The sequence below is a fragment of the Piliocolobus tephrosceles genome, chromosome 11 (genome assembly GCF_002776525.5).
Source record: "Piliocolobus tephrosceles isolate RC106 chromosome 11, ASM277652v3, whole genome shotgun sequence".
In the NCBI taxonomy this organism is placed as follows: domain Eukaryota; kingdom Metazoa; phylum Chordata; class Mammalia; order Primates; family Cercopithecidae; genus Piliocolobus; species Piliocolobus tephrosceles.
This window is the reverse complement of record NC_045444.1, coordinates 61,913,681-61,928,110: the sequence shown is the minus strand read 5'-3', so window position 1 is coordinate 61,928,110 and position 14,430 is coordinate 61,913,681. Positions and strand designations below refer to the sequence as shown.

At 32.7% G+C, this 14,430-nt stretch overlaps 1 protein-coding gene across 2 annotated transcripts in view; it reads left to right on the top strand.

The window, feature by feature from the left end:
- The window catches only part of LNPK (lunapark, ER junction formation factor), an 84,389-nt gene that overhangs the window by 60,934 nt on the left and 9,025 nt on the right, over positions 1–14,430 (top strand). For both annotated transcript variants that reach the window (XM_023212308.1, XM_023212309.1), the window contains 3 exons: positions 7,651–7,756; positions 8,953–9,023; positions 9,821–9,991. In XM_023212308.1, coding sequence (XP_023068076.1) covers positions 7,651–7,756; positions 8,953–9,023; positions 9,821–9,991 — 348 coding nt within the window. The remainder of the gene's footprint in view (positions 1–7,650; positions 7,757–8,952; positions 9,024–9,820; positions 9,992–14,430) is intronic.

The following is a 14,430-nucleotide window of genomic DNA, read 5'->3' as shown; positions in this document are numbered from 1 at the left end:
TAGCCATAACTCTTTACAGCTGGCACCTTGCAATACTGAAACCTATTTCTCGAGCTCATTTAACTGTTATGGCTTCTTTGTTTAAATGGTAATAAAACTTTGTATTATTCTGTAGCCAACAGTACAGCATATCTTTTTATATTCAACTTTAGAATGCCTCCAGATTTATATAAAATGGGGATAGAAGAAAACACTTTTGGAATGTATTGATGTTTTTTGCTAAACTCCATACATATATTTTTAAACATGACAACGTGTTTCAGGAATAATACTCCTGTATTGTGGTATACTTTTGTTAATGTGGGCTAGTAGATTTTTTTTTAAGGCATAGAACCTTAGTATTTTCTGGTAGATATTTTATAAAGCTCTAAAATGAACAGATTGTCTTTATTTTATTTCATAGATTATCTCTTTTCACTGTGGTGGATCTCTAGGGGAAGATCCCATTCTGAAGTGTAATAGACTATAGTACCCTGCAGTTTCTTTTGGAGTGTGATTGGGGCATGGAAGTCCACTGCTTTAGCACAGATCACATTGTTTTACATAGATTTCCATGTCATATTGTTGCATATGATAGTAAATTATTTGTTTTAGATTATTTAATTCTAATGTAGATTAATTTGTTATTTCATGACTAATTACTAATATGTAATTAATAATGATTTTGAGACTAGGCAGTAGCTGATATCAGGTAATCAGAGTATTTGTGTAGTAAAATCATTAAAAAATGGAAATGTTACGTAATACAGTAGATGTTTTTCCTGTTTTCCTTCACAAATGCAGCATGAGATTTTAGGAGACTAAAAAACCTCTTCATTTATTAACAAATTAAGAATACTGACTATAAATGAAATGTATACAAATCTTAAAACTTTTAAAATAGTTACGTAAAACAATACTTTTAAATTTGACATATAATGACAATACTTAAGGCAGCCATATATTTCATGCGATTGAGAAAAGTTAAATTGATTGAAAATTAATGTTTCTGTTGTTATCTGGTTGATTTGAGATACCCATGATTTGTAAATTAAAATTCCTGGTTGTTTAATGAAATAACATTTTTGGGTGCGAATGTATGGATTATATACCTTTGTATATCTAATTTATTTTAAGCAAAAAGTTTAGCAACATATATAGTAGTAAAAGCTGTTTTGCACATGTAAGAATAGGGCTATAGAAGGAATAATAGCCTAGATTTTATGATCATGTAAATATAACGTGTTTTACTAAAGTTTTTAATTAGTTTCTGTGTGAAAGACTGTTTAAATTGTACATTGCCAAAAATGTGAATGAGTTAAATAATTTATTATAAAGAAGATTAATACTTAATTTTTTCTTTATGCCATATTTGTGGAAGAGAATCAATTTAATGTGTATTACCACAGAGCTCCCATATGTTTGAAAATTAATAACCAGCAGGTACTTGATAATTTGCCAAGCTGTGTAAAAATGACCTGTATTCCTACAATGATTGCTTTTGATGTTTGTATTAATTACCATTGTCTATAACAGCATGAATATAAAGATGCATGTGCAAGAGGTTTAAGACATTTTTATGAAATCTGTTATTTCATGTATCCAGATTCTTTTGTGGATATGTTCACTTTAAATATGTAGAAGTAAAATACTCTAGCAAAAGTTAAGTTGGCTTAAATGCTTTCCAAATCTAATTTGGCTTGCTTATTCAAGTTGAAAATTTGATAATGAGGGATGACCATGTCTGGATTCAAGTTTATTTTTTGATGATAATAATTGAATGTTGTTAGCACAAGTAAACCAGTAACTTAGCTGATGGAATCTTTTTTTTTTTGTGAGACGGAGTCTTGTTCTGTCATCCAGACTGGAGTGCAGTGTCGTGGATCTTGGCTCACTGCAACCTCTGCCTCATGGGTTCAAGCAATTCTCCTGCTTCAGCTTGCTGAGTAGCTGGGATTACAGGCGGGCACCACCAGGCCTGGCTAATTTTTGTATTTTTAGTAGGAGTTTCGCCGTATTGGCCAGGCTGTTCTCAAACTCCTGACCTCAGGTGATCTGCCCACTTTGGCCTCCCAAAGTGCTGGGATTACAGGTGTGAGCCACTGCGCCCTGCCAGTGATGGAATCTTAAAAGTGTATTTGAGAGCCAGGTGCAGTGGCTCACGCCTGTAATCCCAGCACTTTGGGAGGCCGAGACGGGCCGATCACCTGAGGTCAGGAGTTCGAGACCAGACTGACTAACATGATGAAACCTCATCTCTACTAAAAATACAAAAATTATCCAGGCCTTGTGGCAGGCGCCTGTAATCCCAGCTACTTGGGAGGCTGAGGCAGGAGACTCGCTGGAACCCGGGAGGTGGAGGTTGCAGTGAGCTGAGATCATGCCACTGCACTCCAGCCTGGGCGACAGAGTGAGACTCCGTCTCAAAAAAACAAAACAAAACAAAACAAAACAAAACAATGTACTTGATTTCTAATACTAAGAACTTGGTCTAGAACCTGACTTTTATTTACTAATAGCTATAATTTTGACATCAGTTGCCCTTTTACAGATGGGTAATAGCCTTTAAGTTTGTGATTATTTACAAATCAAATTTCCTTTTTTTTCCTTTAAATTACAGGAATTTAGTATAATGTATTGCTATCCTAAAGCCATCTTGAATACTTGAAAGATTTTGTCACAGCCATTTTGAAACCTTTGTATCCCTATATTGCAGGGCGTCTTCCAACAGGGTTCCATTTTGTTTCAGAGTCTTCTATGAAGTCTCCATGTAAACCTCCATTGCTGCCCACCTTATTATGTTCATTCTGTTTTGTTTTACAAAGGCAAACATCACATTTTATCTTGTCACTTTCTTCTCAGTGCCTTCTGTGTGGTGTTTCAATTCAGAGTATCTCCTGCAAATAGTTCTCTTTCAGTTTTCAGAGGTTATAGGGTTACAATTCATAACGTTTGAATGTGTAACTCTTTATTTTTATTATTTTTATATAAAATAAAAATTAACTAAATTTTATGTGTTATTCCTCCACTCCCCACTCACTATTAGTCTCTTATGATATTGTCTAATTTATTACATGAACACAGTATATTTCTTTTCACTTATTTAGGTCATTAATTTCTTTCAGCAATGTTTTGTAGTGTTTGGTGTATAGATTTTGCACATTTTTTGGTTAAATTCACATCTAATTATTTCATATTTTTAATGCATTTGTAAATGGTATTTTATTAACTATTTCCAACTGGTATATAGAAATACAATTGATTTTTGTATATTGCTCTTGTATCCTATAACCTTGATAAACTAATTTATTGGCTCTAGATAGAATAACGTTTTTGTAGATTATGTAGTATTTTCTACATAGCCACATTGTCTGAATAAAGAAAATTCTACTTCTTCCTTTCCAATCTGGTTTTCTTTTATTTATTTTTCTTACCTTATTATATGAGCTATAACCTTCAGTACAGTGTTAATAGACGTGCTAGGAGTGGACATCCTTGCCTTTTTGTTGATCTTACGGGAAAAGCAATTATTCTTTCACAGTTTAGCATGATGTTAGCTCTAGGGTTTTTTGTTTTAATAAATACTCCTTATTGGCTTGAAGTGCCCATCTATTCTTAGTTAGCTGAAGGTTTTCTTTTAAATCAGTAATAGATTGTGGATTTTTTCAAATGCTGTTTCTACAGCTATTGAGATGTTTTTATTGGACTTTGTTTCTTTGTTTTAATGCCTGTTCATATAGTGAATTACATTGATTTTTAAATGTTAAACTAACTTGCTTTCCTGGAATAAATCTCACTTGATCATGATGAATTATCTTATATGCATATTGTTGGCTTTGATTTGCTAATATTTTGTTAAAAATGTTTATATCAATACTCATTAGGAATATTGGTCTGTGATTTTTTTTTTGTTTATTTTTTCCTTGTCGTATCTTTTTCTGGTTTTGGTATCACAGTTATGTCGGTTTCATTTCATAACATTATGAGTAAGTATTCCCTATTCAATTTTCTGGACAATTTGTGTAGAATTGGTATTATTTCTTCCTTAATTTAAATGTTTCCTTAATTTTAAAGATTTGACCAGTTGAAGCATCTGGGCCTATTTTTTTTTTTTCCTGAGAGAAAAAGTTTTTTTTTTTTTTAACTAAAAATTCAATTTCTTTAAGAAAAACTATGACAAATATCACACATGAACATAGATGCAAAAATTCCTAACAAAATTTTAACAAATAATTATTTTTATCTTCTTGAGTGAACTTTAGTAGTTTGGTAGTCTTTCAAGGAATTTGTCCATTTTATCTAACCTGTAGAATTTATTGGCATTAAGTTGCTCATAATATTCCCTAATTATTCTTTTAATGTTTTTACAATCCAGAATTATGCCATTTTTCTCATTTCTGATATTAATAGTTTGTATCTTTTTTTCCCTGATTAGTCTGGCTAGAAGTTAACAATTATATTGATCTTTTCAAAGAACCAGCTTTTCTTTATTATTTTTGTATTTTCTATTGTATTAATTTCCTCTCTGATCTTTATTATCTCTTTTATTCTGTATGTTCTTAATATGGAAGCTGAAATTATGGATTTTAGTCCTATCTTCTTTTGTAATATAGGTGTTTAATATTATAAATTTTCTTCTCAGTATTGCGTTAGCTGCATATCATAAATTTTGATTTTTTTTCCATTTTCATTCAGTTCAAAATACTTTCTAATTTTCCTTTTTTCTTTGAATCCTGGGTTATTCAAATGTATGTTATTTAGTCACGAAATATTTGGAGATTTTTCAGATGTTTATCTGCTGATTTCTAATTTAATTCTATTGTTAGAAAACATACATTGTGTTACTTGAATCTTCTTATGTGTATTGATATTTGTTTTATGTCTGAGAATGCCATGTATTGGTAAATATTTTATATTTACTTGAAAGAACATATATTCATGGGCGATTGGTCCCAGGATCACCCAGTGGATACCGTAATGCACGGATGCTCAAATCTCTTAAAAGAAATGGCATGGTATTTGCATATAATCTATACATAACCTTCCATATTCTTTAAATCATCTCTAGATTACATATAATGCATAATAGAGTGCAGTCAGTTATCTTTTAAGGTGATTTAAGTAATAAAAAGTCTATTATATATTACCCACATGATAACTGTTTTAGATTCTTTATTCCTTTGTGTAGATCTTGCTTTCCATCTGCTATCACTTTCCTTCTGCCTCAAGGACTTCTTTTTAACATTTCTTGTATTGTTGTTCTTCTAGTGATGAATTCTTTCAGTTTTGTATATCTGAAAAAGTCTTCATTTAAAAAAGATGTTCATACTGGATATAGAATTTTTGACAGTTTTTTTTTCTTTCAGAACTTTACACATACTGTTTTATCGTTTTCTGACTTGAGTCTTTTCTGATGAGAAGTCTGCTGTCATTGTTATCTTTTTCTCTGTACATAATGTGTTTTTTTTAGTTGTTTTTAAGATTTCTCTCTCTTTTTTTTTTTTTTTTTGAGACAGAGTCTCGCTCTGTTGCCCAGGCTGGAGTGTAGTAGCACGATCTCAGCCCACTGCAACCTCCACCTCCCAGGTTCAAGCAATTCTCCTGCCTCAGCCTCTTGAGTAGCTGGGACTACAGGCACGTGTCACCACGCCCAGCTAATTTTTGTATTTTTAGTAGAGATGGGGTTTCACCATATTGGCCAGGATGGTTTCTTCACCTTGTGATCTGCCCACCTTGGCCTCCCAAAGTGCTGGGATTACAGGCATGAACCACCTTACCCGGTCAAGATTTTTCTCTTTATTATTGGTTTTAAGCAATTTGTTCATGCACTGTGTTGGAGCAAAATTATGTTTCTTGTATTTGGGATTTGTTGATATTTTTGAATCTGTGGGTTTATAGATTTAATCAAATTTGGAAAATATGCATTATTTAAATAGTTTTGTCGTTTTCTTCATTTCTCTCCTCTTCTTGATGGACTCCAATTATACACACACACACACACACACACACACACACACATATATATTAGGCTGCTTGAGATTGTTCTGTGGTCTTGCTCTGTCACCCAGGCTGGAGTGCAGTGGTACGATCATGGCTCACTGCAGCCTCCACCTCGCGAGTTCAAGCAGTCCTTCTACCTCTGCCTCCTGAGTAGCTGGGACTACAGGTGCATGCCAGCACACCTAGCTAATTTTTGTATTTTTTTTGTAGAAATGGGGCTTCCTCATATTGCCCAGGCTGGTCTTGAACACCTGAGCTCAAGTGATCTGTCTACCTCGACCTCTCAAAGGCTGGTCTTGAACACCTGAGCTCAAGTGATCTGTCTACTTCGACCTCTCAAAGTGCTGGAATTACAGGCATGAGCCACTGTGCCCGGGTATCATTTTGTATGGTTTCTATTGCTATATCTTAAAGTTCACCAGTTTTTTTGTGTGCAGTGTCTAAACTGTTGTACACATAATCTGTGGATTTTTTTATACTAGACATTGTAGTTTTTATCTGTAGAAGTTCAATTTGGTTTTAAGTTTTAAGTTTTTTTATGTCTACTTAACATACTGAATCTTTAGATTCTCAAACATAGGAAATATAGTCATAAGAACTGTCTTAATATTTGTCTACTAATTCAGTCATTTTCGTGATTTCTGGGTCAATTTTGATTGATTTTTCTTATTGGTGATATTGTCCTGCTTCTTGGCCTGTCTAGTAATTTTTAATCTGATGCCAGAGATTGTGAATTTTACCTTACTGAATGCTGGGTTTTAAAAATTCCTGTACAGTACTCTTCTGAATACTTTACCTAATGGCCTGTGTGTTAGGAGGTTTTTCCACTCTGATTGGAAATGGGCAATATTCTTGGCCCTGTATAAACGCTGTTTCTTTTCACCTTTTTGAGTAGTCTTTTTCCTCCATCCTCAGATAGTTTTCTCATGTGCATACACCAGTCAGTACTCTGCTGAATTCTCCAGTAGACCCTCTGCAGATCTTTGTTGTTCTTTCTCTGTGCCCTCTCTCCTGCTTTGTACCCTTTCTTGTGAACTCGGTATGCCTTGGCCTCCTCAGAATTCTGGCTTTGTCTCCTCAACTATGAGAGCCTGCTACACTTCACCTGGGTTTACTTTCACTGCTAAGTGGAAACTATAGGCAATAAGCTGGGGCAGTTGTAGGGCATGTTTTGTTTTTAGTCTTCTCATGGAACAGTAACCTACATTGCTTGATATCCAGTGTCTTTAAAACTGTTACTTCATATGTTTTGCACAGTATTTTAGTTGTTTTAGGTGGGATGTTAAATCTGACTCCTATTACTCTATTATGGCCTGAAATAGAAGTCCCCTGATTTATTATTATGTAGGCTTTTAAGAGTTGGAGCATTTAAAAAAATCAGTTTGTACAGAACTAAGCATAATTTTATTTGCTAGTAGTTATGTAGGAATCTACTATAGAATCTACTAGCAAAGGTAGTTCTAATATAGCACATATTTAAATTTATTTTTGTAGTACCGTATTATTAATGAAAACTTGAATGTTCTTCAGAGATTTATAAGAATTAATATTTTGCTATTTTGTTAAAACCTTTTAAAAGTTCTAACAAGCATGGGTAGTTCTTGGTAATGGAATTAAACTTTATGTGTATTTCATGTATATAAATTTTGTATGTATTTATTTATTTAATAGGTCTTCATCCTCCAGGTCCACCTTTAGCAAGACCTATTCTCCCCCGAGAACGAGGTGCTTTGGATAGAATTGTTGAATATCTGGTTGGTGATGGTCCACAAAACAGGTAATATTTACTGGGGTGGTAGATAAATGAAAGTGAAAACAGGATGTGTGTGTGTGCACACACTAGGTGTTCTACGGTTTTGTGGCACCTATTTTCTGACTTCATAGCATAATGGAATATTTTATAGTCCTGCAAAAGAGTACATACTCAATTATTTGACAGTAGAAGTTTTGACAACATAGTCTGGGTTAAATCCATTTTGAAAAAATATTAATTCTGCTATAACTTTTAGAGAAACTGGATTATTTCATTGAAACTTTTAAACTTAAAGAGCAAAAACATAATACAACTCTAATAGGTTCTAAGAAATGGAGCTTTATAGGTATCAGTACTGGACTTGGTGATAGTAGTACTTTTAATGTTAAGAGCAATTTGCATGTATTTAGTACTTAGCAGTTCTCAAAATGCTTTTCCAATTCTTAAAATAACTCCAGGAAGATCGTATGATATGTACAGAGCAATTGACAAAGTATAGATTTTTAAAAAATTCATAGGGTAGTAGATGTTTGACAGCTCTCCTAATTAATATTATTTAAAAAAAGGAATCAGAATTTAATGTTTATGTAATGAATTGTATGTTATTCAAAATAGAACGACATTTGATATAGTGAAGTATTCATTGAGTATATCCACAGAGAACTAAGAAAGTATATAAATACAAAATGAGGAAGATGTTTAGTGTAACTGGGAAAGGTATAAGAATCATGTATAGAAATTAATCTTTGGGTTGTACTAAACAAAATTAAATATGTTTATTTGCTGCAAGACTTCTCAGGTTTTAATAATGTTCATTGTGAATCTCTAAGAGGGTTCCAACTTTTCCAGCCTTATCACAGATTTGAAGGCTTTCATCCCCAGCACTATACTTTGGGAAACACCAAAATTTAAGTGTTCAGTTGTCAAATATGTTTCTGCTAACTTAGTAAAGACGTATTCATTTAACTGTTGCTTAGTTTATTTTAAATTTGATATATAAATTATATTTTTAAATGCTTGAAATTTGGACTTTGGTTAATTTTGACTTTTGTTTACTTTTGTTTAATGAATATTGTTTGTGGTTTACTAAGTCTCATATAATTTGTTATGGCATATTTAGCTGTGTTAAAATATAAATTAATCATGATGGCTAAATTAGTCTCTGTCATGAGCTTTGTCTGCTTTTGTAATTGGTCTGTTCATTTTGCCTTATGGTGTAGGTATGCACTTATATGCCAGCAGTGTTTTTCTCATAATGGCATGGCTTTGAAGGAAGAATTTGAATACATTGGTAAGAATTATTGGGCAATGAGATTTAAATATTTTACACTTAAATATTTTATTCTATGCCATTTTCTATGCAGAGTCATTTTATTTTATATACTGTCTTTGTATACATTGGTTAGGCATATTATCCTTATATTAGTACATAGAGCAAAGCAGGGAAGACGATTCAGGTTTTTTCCTGTATAATGTACAACCTGTAGGCCAGTTGTTCTCAAACCCCACTGTGCATCACAATCACCCGAGGAGCTTAAAATAATTATGATACCCAGGACCCATTTACAAAGAGTTTCATTTAATGGACTGAGTATGGGGTCCAGGCATCAGTATATTTTTTAAAGCTCTGCAAATGATTCTCATGTGTAGCCACTATTAAAAACTGTGGTAAATTGAAAATGCTTCTAAAATATTATGTACTACATTTTCATGGGTAAATGTGTAAGGTTCTGGATTTTAAAATACCTAATGATTGTGGTGACTAGAAATGTAATCTCACAAATTCATTTAAGTCATTAATATTATTCTGCTATCAACCTGCTGTGTCACTTATTATATAGTTAGCCTGCTATGTAACCTATTATGCCCTTTCTACCTTTAATTTTAAAAATTAAAATTCTAATAATTAGGAAGTATGCTTTAGTTCTGTTTAGAGCATCTACCATATTATTATTTAAATAATGTGCACAGTAACTTTTAAAAGGTTCTTTTGAATATCTGCAAAAATAATCTTAAGTGAGTTAACTAATTAGTCCTTGAACTTTGTTTGGTTTGTGGTTTTGCTTATTTTTTAAAAATTCTCTGCAGCTTTTCGATGTGCCTACTGTTTTTTCTTGAACCCTGCGAGAAAAACCAGACCTCAGGCTCCAAGACTTCCTGAGTTTAGTTTTGAGAAGAGGCAGATGGTGGAAGGTTTAAGTTCAGTTGGTCCCTTGCCATCAGGAAGTGTGCTTTCATCAGACAACCAGTTTACTGAAGGTATGAATATGTTAAACAGTTTTGCCCCTTAATAACATGTGTTGTTTAACAATAATAAAAGCATAATGCTTTTAGATAAAGATGGATTAATTTATCAGATTTTGCTGCATGCATATGTCAACTATTGCTCTGTTACTGTAGCCTCCTGTGTGATGTGTTTTACTTTTAACATGCAGATTGTATTGTGATAAGCAGCATCTAGCATCAGCTAGTTAAATACTGTTTATGGAGTGACCTTTTCTAAAAAGTGTTGGGAGATTTGATTAGTAATATTTTCATGGGTTATTTTTTTCAATTTATCTGAGTGAAACAGATTATTGAAATTATGAAACAACTATTCAAAGGATAAAATACAAAATTTGTGATTAACGTTGATAGAATAGGTTTGTATCTACCACATGAATTGGTAGAAATTACCAGAAAGCAGGAAACTTTGGAATTATAACGTTATCCTTGCATTTTTTTGGATTACTGTATCAATAGGACTGGTATTTCATTGAAACAATTTATAAAGGTTCAGAAGATAAACATTGCCTTTGATGTAAAAATCAACCTTGTTTGAGAGAAACAATTTATCAGAATTTATTGGGTTTTGGAATTCATCTTACAATTCTGTTTTAGGAATTCTTGAGGAAGTTTCATGAAAAAAATGGAAAAGATGAGGTGGAAGATTAGACTATTGCCAGCTGTTTCTTGCTACAGTGTTAATATTTGGCCAGGAGCTCTTTGTTAATCAGCTCTGAATTATGAAGATTGCCAAAATTATGAAATAGGCCATAATATTTTGTTGCTATATGTGATATGGAAAAAAATGCATATTATAAGTTTAGTTCACATAATTTATTTACCAGTCAGGATTAATTATTTTAATTTCTAGGAAATACCATTTACATGTATTTGATATTTTCTTCATAAAAACATTGAGTACTGTAAAAATTGCTTTAATTGAGAATATTATATGAAGCAGTGAATTTTCAGATATCAGAAATTTAGTATGGGGTTTGAGCATCTATATATATTTTTTTAACTATGAAGAGTGAACCTAAAATGCGTGTGTTGAATTGGGCTTGGCTTTTGGCTTACTAACAAATATGGAAGTGAATTTGAATACAGATAGCTATGACAGAGGCCTGTTTCTTCCAACACTGAATCAATGCATTCGTCTTCTCCAAGTCTGCAGCATCAACTCCAAACAGAATGTCCATTTTTTTCTTTTGCTTAAGTTGTGCTCTGAGCTGCATGCTGTCACGTGCAAACCATCTGCCTTGCCATTGCAACCTCTTGGAACTGAAAATTAAAGGATTTCATACTGAAAATACCTAGAGGAAAAATTGAAGTCTTTTCTATGACTAGCCCTGCTTATAGAAGCTAAAGTGAATATCTGTAAGCTAATTGTTGGGACAAAAACAAACAAAAAAGACCAGACAAGAAAAAGCAGCCAACACAGTGAAAATCTTGATAATGAGTCCCATGCTTTTTATCTTCTGCTAAAGTCAGGATAGATAGTTAGCAAAAAACACCTAGCTATACCTTTCCTTCTTATCTAATATAGGAGGAGCAATACCCCAGATGTCTCATTTTCTGTCTGAAATTCCTGGAAAGAAGTCTTACTTGCTCAAACCCAACCCAATAAGGTAGTGTTATTACATGAAGACAAAACTGGAGGCAGAGTTTGATAACTCCATAATGCTAAAAACTGAAGCAACAATTCCATTTGGTTAAGATAGTTTCTAGAATAATAACTTTCATACTTCTCTTTGGATTCATCAAAGTGGCCATGAGCATCTTTTTCTTTGACTTTCCAGAAATTTTTGAAACTTTTCTCAAGACTTCTAACTCAACACTGTGATACGCAGTTATCAATTCCAAGCTGGCTTCCTTTAGTAAACAACTAGAAGTATATCTGATGAACAGATGAAGCTGCATTTGTTTTGAACACCGGTGGCTTATGATTATATTGAACTGTTAAGATCATATCATCTCAATCATCTACTCTTTGCTAACAGCCAATGTTTTGGACTTCTGATTTCTAGATGTAGATACTTGAGGTCTGAAAAAAAAAACTTTTCTGCTTTAATTCTTATATTATTAAAAGTATTGAAGTGGCTCATTCTTAGCAGCAGAAATTGTAGAGATGAAGTTATTGAAGTTACAGATGGAACCAAAAGGTAACTTTCTTCCATCCGAACTTTTCTTTAAACAAATATCAGTAATCATTTTTATGAGCAATCAAGAATTAATAGAAGAAATATATTTTTTTCAATCTGTGATGTAAGGATTTTGAAGTTAAGTTTTGCCTGGATTCTGATTTTGGAAGATTTCTCATTTAGGATGAGGCACAAAGCTGTTAAAATTTCTGGACCACTCTTTAGAAAAACATACAGAATCTTGGAAAGTTTTCATCAAAGGAGGAGACCTAGAAGAAATTTCTCCCATTAATTTCTCACCTGAATACCTAGAGTATTTTTTTTCTGGAATTTTACATCCAGATGCTTTGGTAATAGATTATTAGAGAAATACAAGAAATTATGGATATAGATTGTCTTTTTATTTGAGGGCATACTAAATATGCCAAGAAATGAACTGCTTTTAGGTTCCTCAGTTTCTTTTATGGTTAAATGGATAGTACCGTAATACTTGAATCTCTGCTAAGTTATATTACAGTGGTTTATCAGTTTTACTTTTTTTAAAAAAGCATTCTTTTAATGTTATGTGATAATCATTAGAGTACTAGGTTTCTACAGTGTTGGTATTCTATTGCAGTGATTTTTTTGGCTAGCATGTTTAAAAAATGTTACTGTTAATATTGTGTTTGTATTGCTCAGTTGTGTTTGTCTAGGTCTCATGCAATTATTTTAGTAGAATATAGTTTTTGTCCAATTGGAAATAACTTCCTAATAGTAAAACTCATGGCATCTAATCAATACTATCAAAAATAGCAAGTGAAATTTATATAAGGTAAAATTTAACTTGATAATATGATTTTAAAAGTCCTTCCCTTTTTTTTATGCAAAATACTGTTACCATTAGGTTGCGCTGAACAAGGGAAGATTCTAAGTTTAGTATTTTTGTTATGATGCTCCAGGAAATTAAACTATTTGATAATGTAAATTTTGTTGAATTTCATGTATTTACCAGATCCATTAAATAATCTTTTTATACCTTTGTTTATATTTACTTATGTGCAGCCTTCTCAGGATATAAACTTACTTGCAGTATGTTTTTGCATGTTTGTTTTAGATATAGAGATCTTTTGGCCTTCTCACTCCCTTTTCTAAAATACCTTCACTTAATAGTTTAGTTTTAGATCATTGCTTAATAATTAAACTCTTGGCCAGACACAGTGGCTCACGCCTGTAATCCCAGCACTTTGGGAGGCCAAGGCAGGTGGATCACGAGGTCAGTTTGAGACCAGCTTGGCCAATATTGTGAGACCTCGTCTCTACTGAAAAATACAAAAATGATCCAGGCATGGTGATGCGTGCCTGTAGTCCCAGCTACATGAGATGCTGAGGCAGGAGAATCACCTGAATCCGGGAGGCAGAGGTTGCAGTGAGCTGAGATTGTGCCACTGCACTCTAGCCTGGGCGACATGGTGAGACTCTGTCTCAAAAAAAAATAAAAATAAAAAAAAAACTCTTAACTTGTCTAATTGATTTGTTCAGAAATGGTAAATAATTAAATGGTATTCTGTGTGTTGACGAATACTAGCTATTATGAGTGGTTATAATTTAATTGAATTTTATTTACTGAGTTGTTGGGTTGAGTTGGGGTGAAATTTATACCTTTGTTTCTTAAATATAAGTTAACCATTTTCCTTAAGGCAGGAAAATCTTGTAAAAAGTGCCTTGTTTAAAACTTGTGAGTTCAAAGACATGTTGTCAATTTTAATTTAACACAGTTCCTTTGGGTAAGTTTGTAGCTTACTTATATAGTGGGCACTGATGTGTTAGCAAGGCAAAAATATATGAAGTTGTTTTGCTAGACTATTATTTAATTTTCTTAAAAAAATTATTTTTTCAAGAACTAGAGTAAAAACCTAAACATGATATTCTTTATATGTTTTTGCATGTGTGTAGTTTATAGGTGAGGCAGTGATACTCATTATATAATTACACTGTTTTATGAGTTTCAGTTTTCTAGCTGAGTTGAGACTTTGTCCAGACAACCAGAAGCCAGTTGTTACTGTTTGGTAAAATAATAATAATAATAATCTCCCAAGAATATTGAGGTTGCGATGGGGTGATGGCAGGAGTGGGGAAAGAAATTGCATGGATCATTTTTTGTTTTATCACATTGTGGTATATTGTTTTCTTGGCATTATAGATGCCAGAGTTGAGTTTAACATTTTTCTTACAGATGGAATTAGGTCATTCAGGTAATTGTTTCATATCTCAGTGGGCCATAAAGGGAAGAGTAGGGTTGTTAAATTAGTGTGA